This window comes from Phaenicophaeus curvirostris, chromosome 10 (assembly GCF_032191515.1).
Source record: "Phaenicophaeus curvirostris isolate KB17595 chromosome 10, BPBGC_Pcur_1.0, whole genome shotgun sequence".
NCBI classification, from domain to species: Eukaryota; Metazoa; Chordata; class Aves; order Cuculiformes; family Cuculidae; genus Phaenicophaeus; species Phaenicophaeus curvirostris.
In genome coordinates, this window is record NC_091401.1 from 15,466,821 (window position 1) to 15,491,297 (window position 24,477).

A 24,477-nucleotide genomic window follows, 5' to 3' on the forward strand; every position below is an offset into this window, starting at 1 on the left:
GCAAGTTCAGTTGCATCAGAAATGCATGGGATGAGATTTTTGTTGGGACCAGTTCAGCACTAATTCGTCTGGGAAGAGTGAACCTCTCTGGAAGGGAAAATGCAGCTGAGAGGGGTCAGAGGCTGTGTGTGGGCAGCCTGTTCCTTGTTGAAGTCCTGCATGATAAGCTGATGAATTGCGCAGGTGGAGCAGTGTGTGGCAAAGTCTTTTGTGGAAGGAGCAGACTGCAGAAACCTTGTTGTGGTGCCACCATAGTGCCTCATCAGGAAAGCTGGTTTTGCTCCTTTCCAGAGAGCTGAAGAATGTGCTGGAGCACAGTGGAGAACTGCCAGAGCAGTCCAGCTGCAGCCTTGTCTCAGAATCCCTGGAGCCCCAGGCACCACTTGAAATAGAATCGGAATCGTTTAAGCTGGAAAAGATGTTTGAGATCTGGTCATGTGGCAGGTGTCCCTGTCCGTGGCAGGGGGGGGTTGGAATTAGGTGATCTTTAAGGTTCCTTCCAACCCAAACCGGTCTATGATTCTATGATCATTGAATCAACTCAACTATTTCATGGACCCTGGTAACCGTGTCAAGGAGACAACAAGCCATTGGTCTGCAGGGAGAGATGGGGACGAAAGTGCAAGAGGCACCTCAGCTGCTGGACTGTAAATGCATGGGCAGTTAGTGAAAACCAGGAGGTTAATGATGCCTGTATTCAGAAGCCAAGACAGGGTGTTGCACACGAATATCCCTCTTGGCCCCTTCCTTCAAGATGCCCTCTGCCCAGCATGGGGGACAGCCTGGCTTGTGATGACAGTCTCTAAGCTGGGCTGGTTACTGTTGGTTGGGCAGCATCCAAAGGTGTATTACCCGGGGTAAAGTGCCTTCATGAGACAAATGAACTGTTAACAGTGGATGACTGTATGGCAGCAGATCAATGAGGAGGAGACTTGCAAGTGTGATGCCTCGTGCTTTTCATCAGTGATTGGAATTTTTGCAGGATCCCTGTGGCATGAGACTAAGTTCTCCTGTCATCTCTTGTTGGAAATGGAGGCATCTCACCTTTCAGGGTCAGCTGGAGCAAGACATGGTCCAACATTTCCTCTCACCTTTGTGGCCCAGACTGAATCTGTTCTTCCCTCTTTCCAAGCTGTGGATCTCCAGCCTGGCATTCCCTTCAGCTCATCCTATCCCCAAGGCAGTATTACAGCTGCAGTCTTGGTGTGTGGGATTTTTCATTCTTTTGTTTATCTTGTTAATATTTGTTTGTTCTGAGAACTGGGGCAGTGGGAGCAGCTTCAGTGTTTACATCTTGGAAATGTGAACTGAGGCTCCCCTGGGTGGCTGTGGAGTTGCTGGACTGTGCCAGGAGCTAATCCTAGTCAAAGCACTCAGCCCCAAACTGAAAAGACCTCAGATTTGTGTCACATCTAGCGGGGAAGAAGGAGAAATGAGGAGATTTCATGCACTCAATCCTGACGTGAGGAGCAAGAAGGCTGCAAGGTTTTGTTGCCTGGTCTACCCACCATGCAGTGGGCTATGGCTGCAAACGGAGAATCCAGCCTGAGCCCAGTGGTGCAGAGTGGTGACCCAGGGTGCAGATATTTTTGGCCTTGTAGGCTTTTTGTATTGCTAATCCCAGAACTGGAGGCATGTGGAGGAGCTATAAGCAGACTGATGGTGGAATTGTGGTAGTGCCTACATATGGTATGCTTCTTGTGGACTGGTGTGGATGTGCCTTGCTGTGCAGTGTGGAACTACCTACTAACCTTGCTCTCGTTGGAGGAGGAAGGGAGATTTTTCCTACAGCTTGAGTCTAGTTCAACATTTTACAGGTAAGATCTGTGTGCTGGTGAGCAGGAGAGAGCCTTAGATCAGTGTGACAGTGTGTGAGATCAGTGTTCTCCATCAAGTCACCCGCAGGTTTTTCATGGGGTTTTGAACATGCTTTTTAATTTTTGTCTTTTTTGTTCCTAATTGGTAAAACAACAATTCAAACAGTGCTCCTGTGCCTTGTCTTGTCCACTTGACACTGTGAACTTATTGGGCAACTATTCATGTGGATCTCAGCATGCCAGAACTCTCAGCTCCATAGAGGTTCTGCAAGAACGCTACTGTAAACCTCCTGGGGACCTGTGCATTTGGGAAGGAAACATCCATGCTGATGGCCAAACTACCACAGTTTGTAGTTTGCCAGGACTTGGGCTTCAGCTGTGTGTAAAGTGCTACCTACTGCCCAAGTCCACTGAGAGAAATGTACCTGTCCCCAGGCAACATGGATCTTCTTTCCATCCGGGTTGTCTGTGTGTGGTTGCCTCAGCTAAACTACAAGTTTGAATTTTCATCTGGCCGGGAGACTGTATAACTCTGAGGATATTCATTTGTATCATGTGTATCAATTGAAATGATCAATCAAAAGGTGTTCCCATGGAGGCTTGCTAAAGTTTAATTTAAGCTTTTCAAAGCAGCTCAATTAAATGAGTGCTATTCGTGCACCTAGGTAAGTCCTTAGCCCCTGGCCTGAAGTTCTGTCTCATCTCTCCATAAATTCTGGAGTGCCTGAAGGTTTGAATTTCTCCTGCACATATAGAAAGCGCTTGGGTGATCATTGTGCTCATCTCCAGCCTGGAGAAAGGTCTGCTTCTCCTGCAAGGGGACCATTCCTGCCTCCGCATCTTGCTTCCTTGCTCCACATTGCTGGGAGGACACCAGCAGCTCAAGGTGCTGCTCAACAGTGGGATGCTGTTGCTCCTCCCACCACTGCTGGTTTCTTCCTCTTGTGGATCTCAATTCCAATTTTAACTTCAGAGCTGTGGTGAGTGATTCCCAGGTCTCAACTGTCAAGTGAAAATCGGTATCCAACTATTCACTAGCCCAGTATCTAATCCAAATCTGCTTAATTATCACCTGCTCTCCAAAGCTGGGTGTGAGGCAGGGCTTAGGATAACACTCTGGAGGGAGAACAAAGCAGGCACTGCTGGAATTCTCAGTGCAGGGGTCAGATGCTGCTGGTATTTGGCGACCTCATCTCCTGCACATGTGCATGGGGAAACGCATTGATGCTCGCTGAGTGATTTATTTTTATTGCAGGGTCTTTTTGAAATTGATGCCAGTGGTGACTGTCCTTCTGGCTGGAAGTTTGAGCCAGGGAAGGGATTCTAAACTTAATAAGCAGTGTCAATCCCTAAGCCGTGGTGAGCCACTGGCATGGTGCCCCTGCTTTCCTGCCAGCTCTTTGTAGTGTGAGTTGGGGGAGTTGTTTTATTTTGATTTTTAGAACTTTATTATTTACATTTTGAATTGCAAACCATGCTTTCTGCAGAAGACTTTTGCCTGTCCCATGCCCCTGGTGGAAAGTGCTTTTATGTCAGTGTGGATTTCATGCAGGGAGAGGTAGGCAAGAGGTCTGTGAGCAAAAGGGCTTCCAAAACTGTATGCGACTCCTTTGCATGCTCATGTCCTTTGTGGTGTTTCTGTCTGAGTGACAGCATTGGCCTGGCTGGGAGGTGGCCATCAGTTTTCTTCATCTTCTGGCCAGTCCCTGTCCTTTCTGCATGGAGGGCAGCACTTAGCCACATGCGAGGCCACAGCACTCATCTCTTGCATTCCTTGTTCTGGAAGATGCATGGTTCCCTGCCTGCTCATGTGACATGCTCTCGCCTGGTTAACTGGGACCCGCTGGAGGTTATTTTTTGGACATTTTATATGTAGATTACTGCAGCCTGAGCTTGTCTCCTGGGCTGCTGAGGATTTGGCAGGGAGCTGCTAACCACTGTCTACGCTTGTGGTGGGATGTTCCTGTAATGCTGCCCATACTGGGGGCTGGCCCAGCGACGCTGGAGCTGATCCTGGCAAGAGATGCTGCTGAAGGTTGTTTCCATGTGTTGGGGCGGGGGGGAACGCAGCAGTGCCAAGGCTGGGGTGTGGATGGAGAGGGTTAGCTGATGGCATTCCTCCTTCCGTGGGTCATATTGTCTGTACCTGGTGGTGTGTCCTGCTGCTCAGACCCAGCTATTATTGACTCCATAGGTGTCCAGCTTTGTCCATTGTGGTTGGAGCTGTGCTCCGAAGGGCACACTGGATGGCAGTCGAAGCCTGGTTTCTTTGCCCAGGGGTGGTATTCAGAAAGCCACTTTAGCCAAATTGGGCTGCAGACCAGTTTCCCTAAGGCCATGTCTGTACTATGCAAACAATGAAGCTTTACAACAGCCATTGAACTGGTTTGCAGCTTGAGCTGCTCAGAATGCTTTTTGACTGAATGTATTTTCTCGCAAAATATGGTGTTATATTTTTCATGAAGAGGTATTGTTTTCAATTATGTTTTTATTGGGAATGTTTCTTAATTTTAAGCCTCTCTTAATCTTTGAAAAAAAAAAAGAGAAAGAGAGATCAAGAAACGTTTCCCCATCCATGAGAACACAGCTGTTTTCGTGCAGTTCTGTTTTGAAGTAGCCTGGAGGACTCTGGTCCTCAGATTCCTGCACAGCGCAGAAACCTACCTTGACATTTTAGAAGTTGCCATGAAGTAGATCTGTGTGCCCTGGCTGTCTGTGGTGCAGCTGTGCTCCAGTGTGGCTCAGTCTCCGAGATCAGGGCCAAACACCATTAAAAATGGCACATGAGCCACTATGACCTGGGTTGTGACCTGAGTGCTCTTCATTGCTATGGGGTGAAAGCAGTTGCCCCACTGCTCAGTCTTCTGACTGAAATAGATTTGAGTGTGTCACCTAGAACTTGGCTGTTCCCAAATCACTGAGATTGGCTCACATGCAGAGTAGGTACTGGATCTTCAGAGTGGTGGCATAAGGAGCAATGATCCTTCCTGTACAGCTGTGGTGAGACCAGGATGGACAGCTGGGAAAGGCAGCATTTTGTAAGGGACTCTTGAGAAGGAAGGTGCTGGATTGTAGGGATGGAGGCAGATGGTCCATGAGCCCAGGGCCCATCTGCTTGAATCACTGAGCTTTCAGCAAGTTCCTCTTCTCCAGCATGCTCCTGGCCTCCTTGACCTATGATTTCCTCACCTGGTCTCCCAGCCAGAGATGCCTGGTTCTGCATCCTTGTGGCCTTAGCTCTTGGATGGCAGTGGGTGACTACTCCCACCTCCGTTTGGGGATGCTGTGGGAAGAATGACACTGTGAATGTAAGCAAAGAAAATCTGGTTTACCCCACAGATTTTCTGTTGCGCAGAAATGTTTGGTTTCGATTCTCTCTCAAGGGTGGGCATCAGGTCCTCCATAACTCAAAGGCTGTATATGTAGAGGTGTAGGGAGCGTAGTTAAAATTCCTCAAGTGCTTTTTTGAGCTCATGGCACTTGGAGTGGTGCATGTATGCACGGCAGTTGCTGAACTGTTCTGAGCTGAGGGTATCTGCTGTAATGAAGTGCTACTCCTCCACCCTTGACTGCATTGAAACAGATAAAACAATGTAGTGGTTTAGGATATTTGATGTGCGTAAAAGCCCGTGAAGGAGAGCTAGGCTTGCGGAACACAGTGGAGACCGCAGCTGCAGGAAATTGCCTTCATATTGTCACAGCAGCTTTGCATCATGCTGCACATCTGATGAGGCAGCAGTCAGGGCTGTGTGATTTTGGTGTTCGCTGTTGATTCCCTTCTCTCTCCATCCCTTGTTTGTTATTCAGAGCCTGCTCTTCTGACCCGTGCTGGATGGATGGTGGTTTTCCGGAAGGGGGATGTGGCACCACGTGGCTGTGTTACTGTTTGTCCCAGTGGTGCTGTCTTGGTAGACAGCAGCTGGCAAGTTAAGTAAAATTTAATCCGGCCGGTACCTGCTCTTGGAAATTTTTGGACCAAATCCTTTTATGAGGGCTTTTTGGAAGGCATTGAAGTAAGGTACAAATCTGGGAATTAGCCTAATCTCTGTGACTTTGTCTGCTTTGTCCGTGTGCTTATCTACGTAAGGCTGTGGTGGCCTCAGGAGAGCATGTGAACTCTTGGGCTGTGAATATCACTGTCTCCAAGGTCTGCATTAGCTTGTAGAGCTGAGGTGTTCGTGTCTCCGCAAGACCCTGCTCTGAAGCTCTTGTTTTCACTTGTTTCCATTGTTATGTTGTTACTAATATAGCATTAATATTGAGCTCGTCCAAGAATTGGGCTGGGATTCTCTGGAGTCTTTGCCAGGCAGAGATGCCTGGTGCTGACCTTCCTGTACTGTGTAATCCTGTATCACAGTGGAGGGCTAGGACTGTTGTGATTGCTGTATCAGTTATTTATTAAAGGCGATGTGTCAGAGGCATTATTTTCCCAATCACAGCTAGTGACTGAAGGTAGCAGAAGCAGGATTTGGGTACCCTGTTCTACCAAGTCCTCAGTGTTGGTTATGCCCTCACCGGGGCATCTGTCCCAGTGTCTGTGCTTTGTTGGCTATATTTTGCTTCTTGTGAGAACTAGAGGAAAAGGACTTACAGTGAGAAGTGGGAATCCGTCCTCCTGGTCCTGGCTGAAGACATGTACTGAAGTGGGGGGAAGGCTTCCTCACATGACTTGGAGCAGAGATCTGTTTCTGGAGAGCTGGCCCCAGCTGCAGTGTGGGAAGGTCTTTCCTCTGCTGGTTTTTGACCTGCTTCTAGGGTTTGGAGAGGAATTTATTTGCTACATGGCTCCTCTGATCACTGGCAGCTGTCCCTGTGATTGCCTGAGCATTCAGGGTCTGGCTAACAGAGGCTGTGGGCTTTTGCTTGTTTTCTAATGGCCTGCAGCTCCTGCCACGTGCAGGCTGGCTCTGAGGACACTGAGGTGACACAGCGGGGTCTATATTTTGAAGCACGGGCTCTGCATAGGTTATTGTAGCAGGGAAGCTGATGCTAGCACGTTCGCCTGCCCTCTCACTGGGCTTCAGCTTTTCCCTTCAGCATTGCTCTGACCTGCTTGAGATTCAGGGTCCTTTTGTGTCTCACCATCTGTGAACAAATAGTTTGTCCCCTGTACGCTGCACTGTCCCTTGCTGCTGTGGTTGACAACCAGAGCCGTGGTGACAAATGTGGCTTTGTGTCCTGATGTGATCAGCCGGACAGGGGCAGGGAGAGCTGGCCCCAGGGTGCAGCAGCTTCTCAAATTGAAGCTTTTTCAGACGCTCTGATGGATATGCAAACTCTGTACTTCTGTTTGCATACAGCTAACGAGCTGTCCCAGTTCATTCAGCCCTGCCTCACTCAACCAGTATTTTAGTGCCATTCACAGAGACTTGTCTGTGAACCCAGCTGAGGCCATGCCCCATATAGGGCCTTAACACAGGAAATCTTGCCACTGCGCTGGATTCATTTGAATTTTTTTTCTCATTGGCCTTTGTAGCTCCAAGAAGGGTGGATTTTCATGGATCCAACTGCACAGCCAGGTCCCTTATGGCAGACCTCCTAGTTGTCTTAGAACTGGAACTGGTAAATGCAGCTTTAGGTCCTGAGCCCTGATGGGCTACTGTGAGATGGGATTTTCCTTCCAGAGTGAAAATGTTTTGTTTCAGCTGGGACCAAAAGTTGGGTTAGTCTGGGAAAACTAAAGATGCCCTGCCCAGGCATCCTGGAAGTGGCAGAGGCGCTTCAGGGTGGAAACATCTGCTTCAGCTTAGGGTATGCTCTGTCTAGGTTTCCTTGGGGCAGCTCTGACTTAGAGATTTACACGCCTCTGCGCTACAGGGTGTGCACGTTGAGTCTGGTGTGTCTGAGGTAGGTCAGACTTGCACAGCATGTGTCTGTGCTTCTGAACCCCCCCACATGGAAACACAGGAACCTGCTGCAGCAGTCTTTTTTTTGATGGTCTAGTATTGCCAATGTGTGGTGCCACTTTAAAAATCTTTTGCTGCATTCATGTGACGCTCCTTTTGGTGCAGTTGATACCTGGGCTCTGGTAGGAAGCTGCATGGCACCTGCAGTAGTGAGGTGGGTAGACTTGAGGTGGGGACCATGTTATCTGTAGGGTTCCAATGAGCTCCTGGTTGGTCAACACATGGTGCTGGCGCTGAGTGTTCGTGGTGATTTTACATGTGACTAAAAGAGAGATGCTTCATGGGAATTTGATGTCAGCATCACCGATGATTAGGAAACTCAAAATCAGGGTCTTGTTGTAACTTGACTTTCCAGCAGATGCACAGACACGGGAAATGGCCCTGTTGCAGCAATAATGCACAAGTGTTTCTGAATGGCTGTTGGGAACAGTTAATGTGCAGACTGACCAGCTCAACACAGCTACAGAGCACAGGGGATCTTTGCAGACTCCAGACAGGCTGTGCTGCCTTCGCTGCACTTCTCCATCCTTGAAGGATCTGGGACCTGACAGCTGTGGTTTTGAGACCCTCTACAAGATGAACATTTCATGTCATGTGTGATGGTTACTTCTGGAGGTCACTAACGGTTATCCAGCCTTTGGTGCACTTGTCAGAGATGGCAGGTGGAATGGTTTTGAATGGCACACAACAGGGTCAGGCCTGGGAGTTCACAGCATCAAAGAAAAGCAGCAGTTCCAAGTTAGACTTGTTCCTGCAGAGGTAGGGTGTGTTGCTGCAGGAATCCAAAGTGCCACCCTCTTCTAATTTGTGGGGAATTTTACCCTTTTGTTGAAAAGGCTGCTGGTCCTTCATGTAGAGGCGAGTCCCAGCAGGACCTTGCATAGACTGTGGACAAATGTTGGTCATCGCTTACAGCTGGGCTGCTGAGACAGAAAAGCTTGGCTGCCTGCAGAAAATGCCTTCCTTCCAGATCGAGATCATGGCCTGTGCCCTGTTTCAGTAAATCTCTTGACACTCCTAAGAGGAGTCCTAGGCAGATAATGGTCTCCTGACTGCCTAGATATTGGTTGTCCAGTGGAGTATCCATCGGGTGTCAGGCGGAGTCCAGTGGGCCAGGGCTTTTATAAAAAAAGGAAAAATAAGTATTTTGCTGAGAGTATATCAGCAGCATGGTGTAAACAGCTTGCATTTCCCTGCTTCTTGGCTAGTCAGATTTTAATTTACAGTAATTGATTGGCTCCTGCTTTATGGCTTATCTGCTTTCTGGACCTTGAGCTGAGTGAGTTGTGTACCAGCACATGCTTGGTTTGGCTGGTACTGGAGCCTCTTTCTTGTCTCTTTCTTCCAGCAGTTGAACAGTATTGGCTTGTTTGCTGGGTAGTAGCTGAAGGGCAAGCTTGGCTGGCCTGGTAAAGGATCCTTGGTAGGAGATTGCTTGTTGTATTGTTCAAGGACTTGGCTCTGTGTCTTGAAAGGAGCTGGGTGAAGATGACTGGTATTAGTTGAAATAAATGAAGCATATAAAAGGCTACTAAATTGTGCTCCATTTGCTGTCTCTTTGTACAGGGAATTTCTTGTACCATCCCCTGCACTGACACCATCAAAAGCAGGAAACCAATGAAATAGCTAGCCTTCCTCTGCCTTTCATTGGTTTTGTCTACTGGTAGACCTAAGTAGGTAGGAGCTGATTGTTTAAACCTTTGGTTTTCTCCAAGGTCTTCCTGGCTTGCTGAAAATTTCCTGAGAGTGAAGTGAATAGTTCAAGTTGTGTCAAAAATTATCCAAGGCCCAAAAGTGAGAAAGAAAAAGAACACCTGTCCCTGTCCTAGCAATGGTCAGAAATAGTTCTTGTGAATGTTCATTCTGTGTTCTGCCCCCTGCATATTAGGACCAGAGAGATGTAGTATTGCCGTTTGCCCTTTTTTTGAGTGCTGCAGTAGCCTGGAATTGGGGACAAAGTTCTTTCTTTGCCACCATGCAGCTGTTGTGGCTGTGAAAGACTCTACTTTGTGCAAGTCCTTCGCATTGACTCCAGCAGATGTTTTGTGGTGGAATTTAGTTTTTAGCCTTATTAACTCCCTGTTGGTTTTATAGGGGTTCTCTTATAGATCCAGTTAGCAGAGATGTTGCTGATGGTAGCCCAGCTGGATGCAAAGTGTAGGTGCATTCATCTAGAGCCTGTTATCCTTCAAGTCCCCTTCCCACCAGGTAGGAGGTTGGAGTGGTTTCCATGGGAGACTCTTGCAAAGTTGTTTGTGCCAGGAGAGAGTAATGTGAGCTGGTCAGTGTCTTGACAGTAGGACATGTGTGGAGGCTGCTTTGTCATATCCTGGTGGAGATCTGTCATTAAATACAAATTAATTGTTAACATGATGAGGGAAGTAACCCTCACTCCTCCTCCCCACAGGCATTTGCCTTGGTCTATGCCTTCCCAGATCTGCTCTGGAGGTAGCTGGCCAGCAGAAAGCACTCCCAGAGCAAAGGGCTGGTGCTGGGCAGGGCTGCTGTGCTGACAGCCTGGGGCAAGGGGGTGCTGGCGAGCAAACTGCTTGGTGCCAACTCCCTGCTTCCCCACGTGTGGAAGTCCAAACTTTTAGACTTTGTTTCCCACCCTCCCCCTCTTCCCGTTTTCCCCCTCTTCTCCTCTCCTTGCTCTCCCGCTGAGTTGATGCTTTTCCCGGAATGAGCTGTACTGCTGGCCCAGCACATTCCACAGCAGCAGCGCTTTCTTGGCAGGAGCGTCGCCTCCTGTTAAGAAAAAGCAGGACTGACTTGGCGTCCCTCGGCTGAGGGCCAGAAAAGGAAAGCCTGGTCCTACCTTCCTCACCGTGCATGCAGAACCTTCTCGGACATCATGCTCCTCTCCCTCGTCTGTTCCCTATGTGCTAACATCCTCCCAGCAGTCCTTGGAGCCCTTTACAGCTCCTCGCTGTCATCTTAACCAGTGTGAAGTCCCTGGGCATTGTTTTTCTAGCCGGCCTACAGTGGGGTGGGTGACTTCTGTGGAGAATTGCAAGGAATTCCCTGTAGGACCCTGACACGTCTTCTAAGAACCTCTTGATGACTTGATGAGATGTTGTTGCACCCCTTGTGTTTTCCTATGTGCAGTAGCTGGGAAAGCCCTTGTTCTACCTCCCTGCACGGTTCCTTTCTCTTTGTTGGCAGGGGCTGCAGTGTTTCAGCTTTGCTGTGTGGGCTTTTCCCACCATCTGAACCTAGACAGAGCTAAGTGTCCCAGCAGACCAATCCTCCTCCAGTTTGCTTGCCATCTCTCAACATTTATATGAAATGCAGCAACCACATCAGGATTTTACCCTGGCTCATACACATGTCTCCAGCTGAGGGCTCTCTGTGCCTGTTTCCTATCCCATCATGAATACAAGGCCAGCTTTTGGTCATTGCTGTGTCTGTGAATGTCTTGGTTCCCTGAAGCTCATTTTTGCAGATGTTAAACCTCAAATCTTTCTTTCTCACAGTTATTCCTTGCACTTGTGTCCTTCTTTTGGGCCATAGAAGGTGTTAGAGTTGTTGCGGAGTGGAAACTGGGCTATAAGGGTGAAAATCCTGGCTGGGCTTCTGCTGGGAGTTCCCATTTGTCCTGATTTCCAATTCAAAGAGACTGGAAGTGTCACTGAACCTTCTGGGGCCTGGAGAATGCTTCCTTTGATGGTGTCTCTAAATGTCCTTCTGGAGTTTGGAAGCATCGCTTTTGTAGGGCAGGATTAATTAGTGTGGCCGTGCCTCCTGCAGTCCAGTGCAGCTTCCTTCTCCCATACCTGTTAGGTTTGTTTGCAAAGCAGTGCTGCAGCCAGATGGTCACTCCACAGATCAAGGCAGGAGGGGCTGCCAGGGTTCTTGGGCTGACCTCAAAATCAAAGTCTGTAGCTTTGCTTTGATAAGTGCTGCTCCTGGGCTGGCCTGTGAGGTTGGGTTGCTCATTCCTAAATGCCATTCCATTTCCAGTCTCTGGACTAGATGAACTGGAGGTCTGTCCTATGTCATCTCCCACCCAGTGATGCCTGTAGGACTGAGCACAGATCCAGCTGGAGCCAAGTGTCTCCTGGGCAGGAGGGCTGTGGAGATCTGGTGTATGTCCAGTGAAGTGGTTGCAAACGTGTTGATGGGGGGTTCTTGGAAAAACAGTTGTTGTCTTAGGTCTCTGTTCAGTCCCTGACTGAGTGACTGTGGGGCACATGGTGTGGCTGTGGGGCAGCAGTGGAGAGCGCAGTTGAGGAAGGATGTAGAGGTTGCAGCCTGAAAACCAAAGAGGCTGTTCCTGGGCTTTCGCTCATGGGCTTGATGTCCCCACTTCTGCGGAGGTCCGGTAGTAGCTTGAAATGGGGTGATATGCTCCCCAGGGAATCCTTGTAGAGCTCCCATGGTTTGTCAGGTGAGCAGAAGTGGCCTCTCCTGCTGGAATGCAGAACTGTGTTATTGTTGTGTTAGCAGGACAGCTGATTTGTGCTTCTTGATTCTTAAGAAAAGACCCCAGGTAAAGAGAGTGCTGCAAGGAAGCTCGCATTCACATGGTGTGCAGGAGCAGATGGGAGGACAGCAGCTCCTCTGGGCAGGTGGGTCTGACAGAGCTAAGCTACTCACAGATGTGTGTCTCCCTTTTGACCCTGTGCCTACAGCATAAGGGAGCAGTGGACAATACCCTGTGTGGGGGCTTGGGAGGGAAATAAAACAGGAGAGTGGTGATCTCTGTTCACACTCGGAGAGCCCTTCTCATGCCAGTGCACTGCAAAATTCGCACCCTCTGTACTCCTCCTCCTTGCACAGGAGGTAAAAACACAGTGAGCAAGACCCAAAGAATGCCCTGGCTTACAGAGACGGAAAACTCAAATCCTCTAATCCTGTTTGATGCATGCTGTTTGCCTGTGAAGCCCGAGGTCTCACCGATACATGTGTGTACTCTTTGGCTGAGCCTGTAGCCCTTGGGGGAATTGTATCCCCACGGGAAGCAGAGGTATCATGTCTAGAATTAGTCTAACAGGTGAGCATTTCCCACGCAAGATCCCAGCACTGTCAGTGAATTGCCCTGTGCAATTTTCTTTTCTGGTGAAATAGCTGCAGAGCTCATTCATGTGGCCCCAGCATTTCATTTTGCACAGGTGAAGAGGATTTTGCTCTAGACCTAGGAAATGCTCACAGTGGGATAGCAGCATGGAAAGGTGCTTCCTTTTGCTATGCAGCATTATTAATCTATACAATCACTTGGAGACAAGACATCCCTGCCCTAAGGCATGTGTACTCAAGGTCTTGAAAATGAGATCACATTTCTGGTGTGCAAATCCCTGAAGCTTGTGCAATTGGATAGAATTGTCTCCTGATGGTTTTTGTTTTTCTTTTTGTGGTTCTGTAGGCTGTAGGAGACAGGGTCTGTTATTTCAGAGGAGTGACCTACTTAATCTGTGCACTTGTGGAGGGCTGTAATAAATGATCAAGTTTAATGTTGAATTTCTGGGTTTTTCCAATGTTGGAAAAAATGTTGCTGTTCTGTGAAAGTCTTGCCTATCAATAACTGAACTAAATGAAGGAAAAGGTCTTATTCTTTTTCATCTGCTCTACTAGATTCCCATCTTTTTAATGTGAAATTGTCACTGTTCAAATATCTTCTCAGTCTTTGCACTTTCCCTAGTAAGGCTTCTTTTCATCCTGGCCATCAAGCTGTCCGTCATGCTTGAGGGGTTCCCTTCCCTCACTGAACCCCCAACTCCAGGTTCAGCTTTTCTCATCACTGCCACCTCCCATGATTGCTTCTCTCTGAATATCCTTGTCATTGTGAGCCCTTAGATAAGTGAGTTGGGGGACAGGACCACCAGAGACGAGCAGCAGTCACTGCTGAACTCCAGCCTGTGTCCACACCTAAGGCTCAAATCCTCCTGCTAGAGCCTTTGTCATTGCCTTGTGGCTTTCTTCTTTCCCTGGGCTAACGTTACTCCACCAAAGTTCTTCGCTGGGACCCCGCTGTGGTTGGCAGGTCCCACTCAGGAGAGAGCAGAGCTGGCTGAAGCTAGAAACTCCCTTGCATCCACAGCCTCACCCAGGCTGGAGGCCACTGAGGGGAAGCGGAGAGGCTGGGAGCGTAGCAGCTGCATGGCTCCTGATCTCTGACACAGCACAGCCGTCTCAGAGGCTTGGGTTTTATGGCCTCCTTTTTCTCCCGTGCATGCTGTCTTGTTCCCCACCTTCCCTTCGTTCCTAGGATATGACTCTGATACAAAATACCCTCTCATTTCCTGAGCTGGGTTGGGGTTCCCTGGAGAAGGCAGTGTCTGCTTGCCTGTCTCTTGCCTGCATCTTTGTTCCAGGCTGCCAGCTGCTCTGGAGGGAGCAGGAGAGAAGCTGGGAGCGTGGCATCTTCCCAGGCTCCTCCGGAGGAGAAGGCGGTGGGAGGGATAGGGCTGGAGCAAAGGATGGAGCTGAGTTTCCTGTGCTTTTGCTCTGTACTGCCGGGGCTGCCCCTTAGCCTCCCCCAGCTGCATGGGAGCAGATGTGCAGCTCGTGTCAGCCCTGGCAGCCCCCTCTGCACACCCAGCCAGAGCCTCCTCCCCTCCTTTTCATCCCCTTGCTTGGCCCCATGTAGCTGGGGATGGCGTTGAATCATCCGCCCACTTGGCCTGCCTCCCCTCTAACCCACCCTCCCTCTTTCCTCCCTCCCACATGTCTCTTTGTTGGAAAATTCAAGGCAGATAAATTCTGGGGAGCGCTGGGCCTGCTAGCCAAGCGCTGAGCCTGCAGCTTGGCCGCAGAGCGTCTGCCCCGGGGATGGGGAATGGTGAACACCCGCTCTGCAGGTCCATTCTCCATGCAGAGCCAGCAGCACCGAGGGGCCTGGACCCACACTCTCCCAGGAAAGGCTTGGGCTGCCTCTCTGTAGAAGGAGTTTTTCCTGGCCATGATTCTCGGCCGTGTTGTGGCCAGCAGCCCCAGCAGGCCTTTAAACTCAGGAAAACGTGAAAACAGGCTGCCCTAATGGAGAATAAACTGAAAACAGTCCCTTTGAAATCAGTCTTAGGCAGATGTTTTCCCTGGGCTGTGGTGGCTCCTGCCAAAAGTAAAGGCTTTCAGAGAACTGAGAAAGCCTGAGCTCCTTCTGCGTCTCCTCTTTCGAGATTTGGGGCCCAAACCCTGTTAGCTTGGGGTTCTAAACAGCACATCCACGGGACAATTTTCCCACCCAGCACACATCCACGGGACAATTTCATCTCATGGCTGCTTCCCTGTGCAGCCATGGAGGAGACACGTGGCACCGCACACAGCTCCCCCAGAGGCTGCTCGGTTGGTGGCTTCTGATGTGAACCTGCGGTCTTGGTCATGTGAAGTGTGACTTGAAGAGAGTGGTGAGAGGTGGGGGGAGAAAGACTGCAGCTCAGGGCTGAGGCAGGAGAGGAATGCAGAGCACACATAGCTGGGACGGTGTGAGGGGGTGACAGACATGAGCAAGGCTGCAGAGATATTCCTGCATGTGCCTGACTCCAGCACTATTAGGTTTTGCTCTCTAGAGTCTAAATATATAATCTATTGTGCTCTGGCATCTGGGAGATAAACGGTGGTAAATAAATAATGTAGAGACTGGGGAACGAGGTGGAAAACTGCTCTGGGGTGGAGCTGACCCCTGGGATGTCTGGGGCAGCAGCAGGGTATTAGGAGCGACAAGGGACTGGCTCTCTGGACAGAAGGAGCTTGTTCTCCATCGGGCATTGCAGCTCAGGGTGGGTGGAGAGGCTTGGGGGCTGGTTTCCTCTCTCCCCACTGAAAGTGGAATAGTTCATTTGTGCTTAGTGGTTGGTCACCTTGACCCTGCAAATGTATCACCCCGTCCCTTCACCCACATGCAGGTCTCTGTGTCCCTGAACAGGCAGCACGCGGCACTGAAAATTGGCTGTGCCTGGAGCTCTCTCTAGGAATTGGAGGAAATCCAGGCTGCTGGCGACAGTATGAATGGATGCCGATGTAGCCAGGCCAGGGTGCATGTGTGTATGTGCGTGCTTGGAAGTGAGAAGACAAGAACTTGCCTGCATTGGAAAGGGTTGATATGGGTGCCGAAGAAGATGGGTCCGAGGGAGAACTGCCTGTGTTTGATACTTGTCCTGGGCTGCAGTGGCTTTGGGCAGAGGCTGGCGCAGGACATACTGAAGAAGCATTAGGCCAGCAGGGTTTTAATCCATCCTCGCTGCTCCTTTCCTGCTTTTTCCTGCTTCTCCATCTGCAAGAGGAATTAACACACATCCTGGGAGTGGATTAGGCTGCTCAAACTGTGACCTCCACATCTGTGCCATCTGGGGCTGGGGAGCATTTGTCCATTCCCTTTGCTGGCTCTCCAATTTGGGCAAGGCTCCTGTGTGCCAGTTGCCAGCAAAGACGTGGCAACGTGCTGCCTTTCACCCCGTGAGACAGCCCTTGGCTGAGCGTGCGTGACACCAGAGGAGCCAGCACAGCAGGGTGGAGCGAGCCTACTCCCCAGGTTTTGGTCTGCCTGCACTGTTCATTTGCCTTTAGCTGATGCCTTGCAAGTGTTGGTGAGCCTTGCTTGTCCCATTTTCAGTGATGGCTGGAGCAGCTGTCGGGGTACCAGGAGGTGCAGCTGGGAGCCTGGAGTACCTGTTTGTCTGGGTCCGGACGTGCTGCCTCTGGATGGCAGTGGCTGGGCTGTGACAGTCAGGGGCAATGGGTCACAGCTTCATGTCCTGTGCCTGCATCCTTTTCCATTCTGCGTGAGTTGATGGGATCCCACCTCTGTGTGCTCTGTTTTGGTTACTTGTCAGCAACTTCTTTTTAATACCTAATTTCCCTTGCTTTCACATTCATTCTTTTTCTGTTGAATTATTTTTCCCCGAAATGTAGTTAATTTGCTGTTCAGTTACTACGTTATTTTTTTAAACGCAGTAAGTGTAAAGCTACCCTGAATATCATTTGGAAGGGGAAATTGGTATCACTTGTAAGATATCTTTGTATTAAATAAGAGTGCTTAAAATGTCATTGAGTAGAAAAGAAAATGAGCTTTTTAAAGCCAGTTTTGCTATTAAATTTGATTTATCAAAGATGGTATTAATTGAACCTGGTGAATTGACAAGTTGTTTTGATTGCAGGCTCACCTGGGAAAAAGTATTTAGGTGCCTGGTGATGTTTAAAATAAAAAGAAGAAAATTTTTCTCCAAAGAAAATTGATGTTTTTACTGTTGCGGGGGGTGGGGGAATGAGTGCTCTTTCCACTTTGAAGACTGATAATAATGCAGCTGTTTTGTGTAATGCGGGAACATGACATTGCGGCACAACTATAAAGCTTGAAAGGATGTTGAAATATTATGTAGGTAATTAAAAAGCAACAGTAACATTTGGGAGGCAGCATGTTTCATGTGTTTCACTTTCATCTGTTAGAAATCTCTGGCATAGGATGTGGTTCTTTCAGAGATTTAAATTATGTATTTCATTAGAAATAAGTGAACTGGTAGAAATGTGCATCTCAATTTTTTTTCTTTTTAACTGATTAGAAAGCTATTTGGGGGATGAAACAGCTGGATGCACACAGGAGAGCCTGTTCTGCTCTTGTTTTCTCCTGTCCAGCCTGGCCACTGTGGCTGTGGGCATTAGAAGCTGCAGCCTGTCAGCAGGAGGGAGCTGCCTCTCCTCTACCTGCCCCATCCCCAAGCTTGGACCTGGGCAGCCTGGTGCTGGGTGCAAACTGACTGGGAAAGTCTCTCTGTTCCTCTGGAGTTCTGGACCCAGCTCTCATTGCCTCCTCTCCCCTCTGCAGGGTGGTGAAAGAAGAAATCTCGGATGACAATGCCAAGCTTCCCTGCTTCAACGGCCGGGTGGTGTCGTGGGTAAGCAAGCCCTTTGCTTCAGTATCTTGCCAACTGTCTCTGCTGTCTCTGAAAACCACCGTTTTGTTGCGTAGTGCCAAGTTAGGCACGGGAACTGCTCCCTGCTCTCAAAGTGCTGGCTGCTCAGGAAGCCAATGAGCTGCCTTATCACACTGCAGTCCCTCAGCTGGAGAGGGGGCTGCATGGTGCTGGGTGCCCCGTGCCAGGGAAGATGCGGGATGCCTCTGTGGAGAGCTTGTGGTCACTGATGCCTGGCAGAGGTGATTGTCACAGCCTGTCTTCAGCGTAACCCGTGTGCCCTTACGGCAGGGTCAGCTTTCCAAGGAAAGTCCTGCTCTGGTGACTGATGCAAAGGATTTAAGTGACTTTAGTGCTGGTGAAGCGGACTGGATTTGACTGCCCTGAAGACTGAAGGTACTGCCTGGGCAGCTGCAGGACAAGCTTCTCCCTCCGTGCCATGCCATGCACATGCTCTGTCCCCTGCCTGCATGCCTCCCTCTGCCCCTAAAGGGACCCTTTTCGGGGGTGGGGGTGGGGAGAGAAAGAGAGTGTTCAGTCTCCATAGTCCATCACCCCTTTTACCCCTTTGCTGAACTGCAGTTTGGGCTGATGAGGGTATGTGGATCTATGCCAGGAGCAGAACCAAGACCCAAGTGCCTTTCTCCAAAGGCCACCAGATTGCCCCTAAACAATGAAAATCCTCAGCAAATCAGGCTGGATTAGACCTAATACTTCTTCTATCCCTGTAACAATGAGTTAGGTCTTGGAGAGGAGGCTGTGAAGTGGCCGTGTTGCAGGAGGGAGGGCAGGTGGATTCCTTGCTGACAGAGTGGCTCCCGCAGGGGTGCTGGCCAGGAGAGCAGTGCGCAGGGTGGGCTTCTGCCTGCACCGTGCGCTGGGAGGGGAGGCTGTGCTGGGCTCTCACACAAAGCCGGCAGCCGGATGCCTGCCCTCCTCCCTCTAGCGGTTAGCCAGCCCTTTGGAAAACCGCCTGTCCAGCTCTCAGCCACCGTCCCTGCTGCTGCTGCTGAGACATCTCCCCACTCCTCCCTTTCCAGATGCCTTTTGTTTTCACCTGCACTATGGGGAGTCCCAGAGGCTCTGAACCCTTTTCATTGCGCTTTTTTCACCTGGCATGCTTTTCCTTGTGATCCACACATCCATGCAGCCACTGGCTTTCCTCTGGTTGCTCAGCGGGAGTGGCATGGATCTCATGCAGCTCTGTATGATCTGACCAGGACACCGTGCTGCTGCTCTGAGGTGCTCGCTCCTCACAGGGAACGTGTGTCTGGAGTTAGCACTGCTATCAGCTCTTATGCATGAAGGGCGATGGCAGTGTCAGAGACCTTTATGCACAGCTGATGGTCCCTCTTTCTATCTGCTGAGAGTCTCTGTGTCCATGGGTGCTTTAGGGGCTGGGGGGAGCACTTGTTTTGCTGCTGCTGCCTTACAGGCTGGGATGAGGCTATTCTACGAAGTTGGTAGTAATTTTAGGTAGAGGGAAAGAGAGGGCCTTGGCTCCAAGTGAATATTTCCTAGCAGTGCAAGAGGCAGAAAAAGTGCAGAGTGGTTATCAAACCTTCCCTGGAGGAAATCCCGGCCCTGGGAGTGTTAAAGGAAGGCAGCATCAGTCCCCCTGCTCAGGAACACTCCCTTTCCTCTCCTCCTCACTGCTGTTTGACAGCTGCCTGTAGCTATTTCCCTCTGTCCATATCTATTTGCCTGGTCTTCCTTGGAGATCTTCAAGGACAGAGCATTATATAACTTTTCTCTAGGCAGTGCTGGCTCCTTCCAGCATCTCTTCTCCCCTGTGCTCCTGGGCAGTGGCTGCCAGAGAAGGGATGTGGCCCTCAGAGAGTGGGATGCATCCTGGAAAGACAAGTCACCGTGAAGGTTCTGGGAGTGGAGCGGGGCATGTGCCTGGGGCTTGCTAAAGGGAGGCAAGCGAGCCAAGGGTGACACAAGAGCTGGTTAGACAGTTGTGAGCAGGAGCTGTTGGGCTTGTCCTGGGGCTTGTGGGACGGGCTCTGCAGCTTTTTGTACCCCAGGGTGCTCTCTGCCCTGTCTGCTGTCTTGGCTGTGGCTCTTTTGGGGCTTCTCTCTCTTCCTTGCCATGGCTGCATCCCTTATTCTGTTCCCAGTGCCTTCCTTGCAGCCGACCTCTCCCCCTTCCCTAATGAAGATCTGTGGGGTCCATCCCCCGCCTTTATTGTGGTTTCTCAGGTTCTCTCAGGTGGGCAAGGCACAGCTTTGTGCTTCATCAGTGATACTGGGAAGCATTCAAGACCTGTAGTATTGGGCTGTGGCTCCAGCACCTGGATTGGCATCTGCTCCTGCCTCCCTGTTGCGCAAATGGTCCGCTCAGCAGCAGAGTTGCCTCTGCATTTGTACTAGACGTTACAGTTGGGGCATCAGCTATGAGGTCCTCTCCAACCTGTGTGTCATGGTCCTTGTGCCCAGACCCACAGTGAGACGTCCGTCACCCCTGTTAGATCAGACCTCTCCTGTGACAGCTGATGGCATGGCAGTTGGTTCAAGTACACAGTGTGAGGCCTGACCCCTGTCCTGGTCTCCTCCTCTCCCTGGGCAGGCTCCAGGCTGCCACACAGCCTGATTTGTCTGGGACGCTGGGCCCTGCAGTCCCTCCCAGACACTGAGAGAGCCAAGCCTGCTGTTTGCCCATGATGTGCAGGGGACAGGCTGGGGCAGGCTGAAAAACATATTTGAAAGTCCTTAGAGATGGAAATGGGTCTTCCCTTGCTCAAGAGTTCTCATCTTTCCATGGGGACTCCTCCCTGGCCAGGGGAGAGCTCCTTTCTGGGCCCTGTTACCTCTGCTTTGGGGGTCTCTGAATGTCTCTGGCAAGGAAGAGGCTTTCTCTTGCTTCCCTGACTGGCTCTGTTAGAATTAGACCCACTCAGTGCAGCTTGAATGTGAGGAGAGCACGAACCAGGATAGGGAGTGATGTTGTGGAACCGCTTCCCATTGAGCTCATTTGGACTATCCTCTGTTTAACCCCTTGCAAGTGGGTCCACCTCATTCCCTGAGCCCTGCAATCGGTGGTAAATCTTGGAGCCAGAGGCACAGATGTTGGTGTGCCTGGGCTGCTTGAAAGCATGGCTGGTATAAATAGTTCCTGGGGTTTGACTCTTTATTGGATTTATGCACTGGGGAGACTGCTGAGCTTGCTGGGGGGCTGTGTGCAGGCCTCTGAGCTGGGCACAAACTGAAACTTTACAAAGTACTTGTAGAAATCTGTAAAAAAAGGTATGTTTTGGAGCCTTTTTCTAAGCCAGCCTCAGCCCTGAGCTGTTACCCCCAGCTGGGAAGGTGAAAGTCCTGCTGGGAAGGTGAAAGTCCTGCTGGGAAGGTGAAAGTCCTGCTGGGTCCCACAGCTCAAACACGGAGTTGTAGAGGTGGTAAAATTGAGAAAAGGAATGATTGATAGCCGCCTCTTCTAATGTAAGAACTTGCAAAATCCACTCCTTGTTACAGAACATGTGCTAAATGTTACCTGAGTGACAAAACTGTGCAGTGTGGGTGTGCAGATGATGTCAACATCTCCAAGCAGGACTGTCAGCCACCTGGACTTCACCACTGGGTCAGGAATTCCTGAGCCACAGATAGCCAGTGTCTGGGAAGGCATTAAGGGGGAGTGTTGCTATATGCTTGGCCTGTTCCATACCCGCTCCTGGGCATCTGCTGTTGTCCACAGTCAGAGATGAGATCCTGGGCCAGACAGGCTTTTGGCCAGGTCGTTTTGCTACGCTTGTACACGTTTTCCCAGTGCCTTAGCCATTTCATTCTCTGTTTCTTGTCCCTCCAGCTGGTGTCTGCAGAGGGTTCCCATTCAGATGCTGGCTCAGTCTGTGCCGATAACCAAACAGAGCTGCCACCCTCCATGGAACGCACTGGAGGAATTGGAGACTCCAGGCCCCCCTCTTTCCAGTAAGTTATCTGGACGCCTACTCTCAGTTCCAAGGGACCCACAGTGATTTTGCTGTAGATCCAGACCAAGAGCTGGGACACTCCCACCCAAATTGGCAGGGATCACAGCAAGCCAGAGGGAAGGAGGATGGGGCTGGTGGCAGATTTGAAGTGGAACTGCATTATTCAGCCAGCAGGGGCGTGCAGAAAATAACACAGGGAAGTTGGCAAAGAGCTGCACGGCTTCTCCCAGTCTCTGGCCCTGCACTCATAGATGTGCTGTGCTTGTTCCTCACCAGTTGCACTCCTGAGCCACAAATAGCCAGCATCTGGGAAGGCTTCCCTCCTGTTCCTCAAGAAGGAGACAGCTGATGACTGGTGGCTCATGCTGGCCAGCACAGAGTTAGAGAGAGCCTGCTTAAGTTGTTCTTTGTTGGACATATTTGTTCTTCTGTCTTATTGCAGCCCTAACACTGGGGGGAGTCGGGAAAACTTGGACAATGAAACAGAGACAGATTCGGTGGTGTCATCGCAAAGGGAACGACCTCGTCGGAAAGATGGGCCTGAGCATGGTGAGTGTTGTTAACATGGGAAGAGCTCTGCAGGGTACAGTGGGGGCACTGGCACCAGGCAGGGCTGTTGACTCTGCAGAACCTTCCCAGCTTAGAAGGGCTGTTCAGTGATCTGAGGCTGTAGTCTCACATAGGAGGCAGGAGCCAGCACCTGTGTAGCATCAGAGCTTGGTGTTGAAACCTTTAGGGGCAAAGGAGATGTCTTCTGGAGAACCCTCAAGAGCAGGAGACAGCAGCTGGAAAGCAGAGTGTGCCTTGCCACTCTGCACCGCTTCTTGCTCTGCCAAGGTTCCAGCTGGAAGTCTTTTCCAAGTTTAGCAGCATTGTTCCTAGTGGCCCATCAGCCTCTTCCCCATCCTGTAGTGATAGAAGAGATGTCCCCCAGAAGATGGGTCTGATCCCAGGGTAGGCTCAGAGCTGGCTGGCACTGGATGGGGTTGTCTGATGGCCAGATTGTTCTGAGAAGGTTGTCACAAGCCCTGCATAGAGGAAGGGTTTGTTTCTCTGTGGCCTGTTTCAAGCACGCTAAGTCTTGTCTTTTCATAGCACCCAGAGTGAATGGGACAGTGAAAGGAGAGCGGCGCCGAGACCTGGGCGGGTACGAGAGCTCCTCCACACTCATGAGCAGTGAGCTGGAGACCACCAGCTTCTTCGATTCAGATGAAGATGACTCCACCAGCAGGTAGGAGAGCTTAGGTCCTGAAGAAACACTAGCTTCCCCCTGCCTCACAGCACAGAGAGATGCCGTTCCAGGGCGCAGTAATCTTGGGCTCCAGAGTTCTTGCTTAGACCTCCTGCTGTCTCGAGTCTCACCCAGCAGCCCCCTCTGCTGTTGTCTGTCCCCCATGGGCATGTTCTGCTGCTCTGCTCCTGAAAACCAATATTCCCTGTACTGTTTTTGTGGCTTTTGTGGCTCTTCTGCTGCCAGAGCCACAACCCTGATAGCAGAAGAGCTGACTCTCACTTTTGCCTTTAGGTTTAGCAGTTCGACAGAGCAAAGCAGTGCTTCCCGTCTAATGAGGAGGCACAAGCGACGCCGGCGGAAACAGAAGGCTCCACGCATTGAGCGGGTACACAGGGGCTGGGTGTCTTGGGGAGGGCAATGCAGAGCAGAGTGGGCTGCCTGGTGGATTGCTCCGCTTAGTGCTCCAGGGCTGAGCAAGGATTTGGCTGTGTTGGCTGTGGGCACAGCAAGGGACTGATGGTATCCAGGTGCTGAGAGTTCATAAAGCACTGTTAACCTTTCTCAAGCCAATGTAGCCTCAAGAGCTGGGACCAGAGACTTTGCCCTGGTTGTGGAGAGGTCATAAGGACTGTGGCCGATGCCCTCTGGGTCTGCAAAGCTCCCAGCATAAGGGTGGAGTTGTGGGTGGTGGCCGTGGTGCCCCAGGGAGTGTTAGGGAGCACAGATGGAGGGAGTTGGAAAGGAGAATGTTACTGAGGCACAGGAGGACATCTCGTGTTTCACTTATGTTGCAGTCCTCATCCTTCAGCAGCATCACAGACTCTACCATGTCCCTGAACATCATCACGGTCACGCTGAACATGGGTGAGTAGGAGCTATACATGGAGAGGGAATGGGGGTGGGGGCAAAGAGAACACATATGAGGACGGGTGAGGAGATGAATTCTGTAGGAAACTGGCTTGTGTCTCAAGAGGCACTAGTGTCTTAAGAGTTTCTCCACATCCCAAAATATCTCTCTGGGATAGGGGTGCAAATGACCACCTTTAGCACATGTTTTTTCTGACGTTAAGTCTGCTTTTGCCTGCTGGTTTATGTCTTACTTCTTTCTCTTTCCATCCCTGCAGAAAAATACAACTTCCTGGGCATTTCCATTGTGGGACAGAGCAATGAGCGTGGGGATGGAGGCATTTATATTGGCTCTATCATGAAGGGTGGCGCTGTGGCAGCTGATGGCAGGATTGAGCCAGGAGACATGCTCTTGCAGGTACTTCACGTCTACGTACCTTCATCTTTGGGCCTGGAAGAGCAGTAAGAAAAGATCCAGAAGCCTCCTGCGTGCTTTAGCTGGTTAAACACAGGAAGCTGCGCCTGGGAGAGGGAACTGAGACACTACTGAGCTGAGTCGGGAGCTCAGGCTCTGGTCACATCTCTGGGACTTATCTGTTCACATTATTTGCAGGTAAATGACATCAACTTTGAGAACATGAGCAACGATGATGCTGTGCGGGTGCTGAGGGAGATTGTGCACAAGCCAGGGTAAGTACTCAGGTTGTTCCTTACCTCCATGGGCAGCTGTACGGTGTGTGCTTGGGGTGTGTGAGCTGGGTCATCTGGCCAGCTCCGTCAGTGGCTCTGCAGAAGCTCAGATCTTGTGTTGGGCATTGCTTTCATTCCTGGGTTTTCATGCCCAAAGCAAGAATGGTGGTGAATTGAGGTCTGTGCCCCTTTTTTGTGGAACGC

The 24,477-nt window shown here is 50.5% G+C and overlaps 1 protein-coding gene across 4 annotated transcripts in view; it reads left to right on the plus strand.

Moving 5' to 3' along the window:
• The window catches only part of DVL3 (dishevelled segment polarity protein 3), a 33,090-nt gene that overhangs the window by 2,811 nt on the left and 5,802 nt on the right, over positions 1-24,477 (plus strand). For 3 of the 4 annotated variants that reach the window (XM_069864479.1, XM_069864481.1, XM_069864480.1), the window contains exons 2-9: positions 17,484-17,553; positions 21,380-21,501; positions 21,946-22,052; positions 22,599-22,734; positions 23,029-23,122; positions 23,532-23,601; positions 23,862-24,001; positions 24,197-24,273. In XM_069864479.1, the coding sequence (XP_069720580.1) occupies positions 17,484-17,553; positions 21,380-21,501; positions 21,946-22,052; positions 22,599-22,734; positions 23,029-23,122; positions 23,532-23,601; positions 23,862-24,001; positions 24,197-24,273 (816 nt within the window). Of the gene's footprint in view, positions 1-17,483; positions 17,554-17,583; positions 17,968-21,379; positions 21,502-21,945; positions 22,053-22,598; positions 22,735-23,028; positions 23,123-23,531; positions 23,602-23,861; positions 24,002-24,196; positions 24,274-24,477 lie in introns of those variants that run through there. The other variant, XM_069864482.1, reaches the window with a different exon arrangement.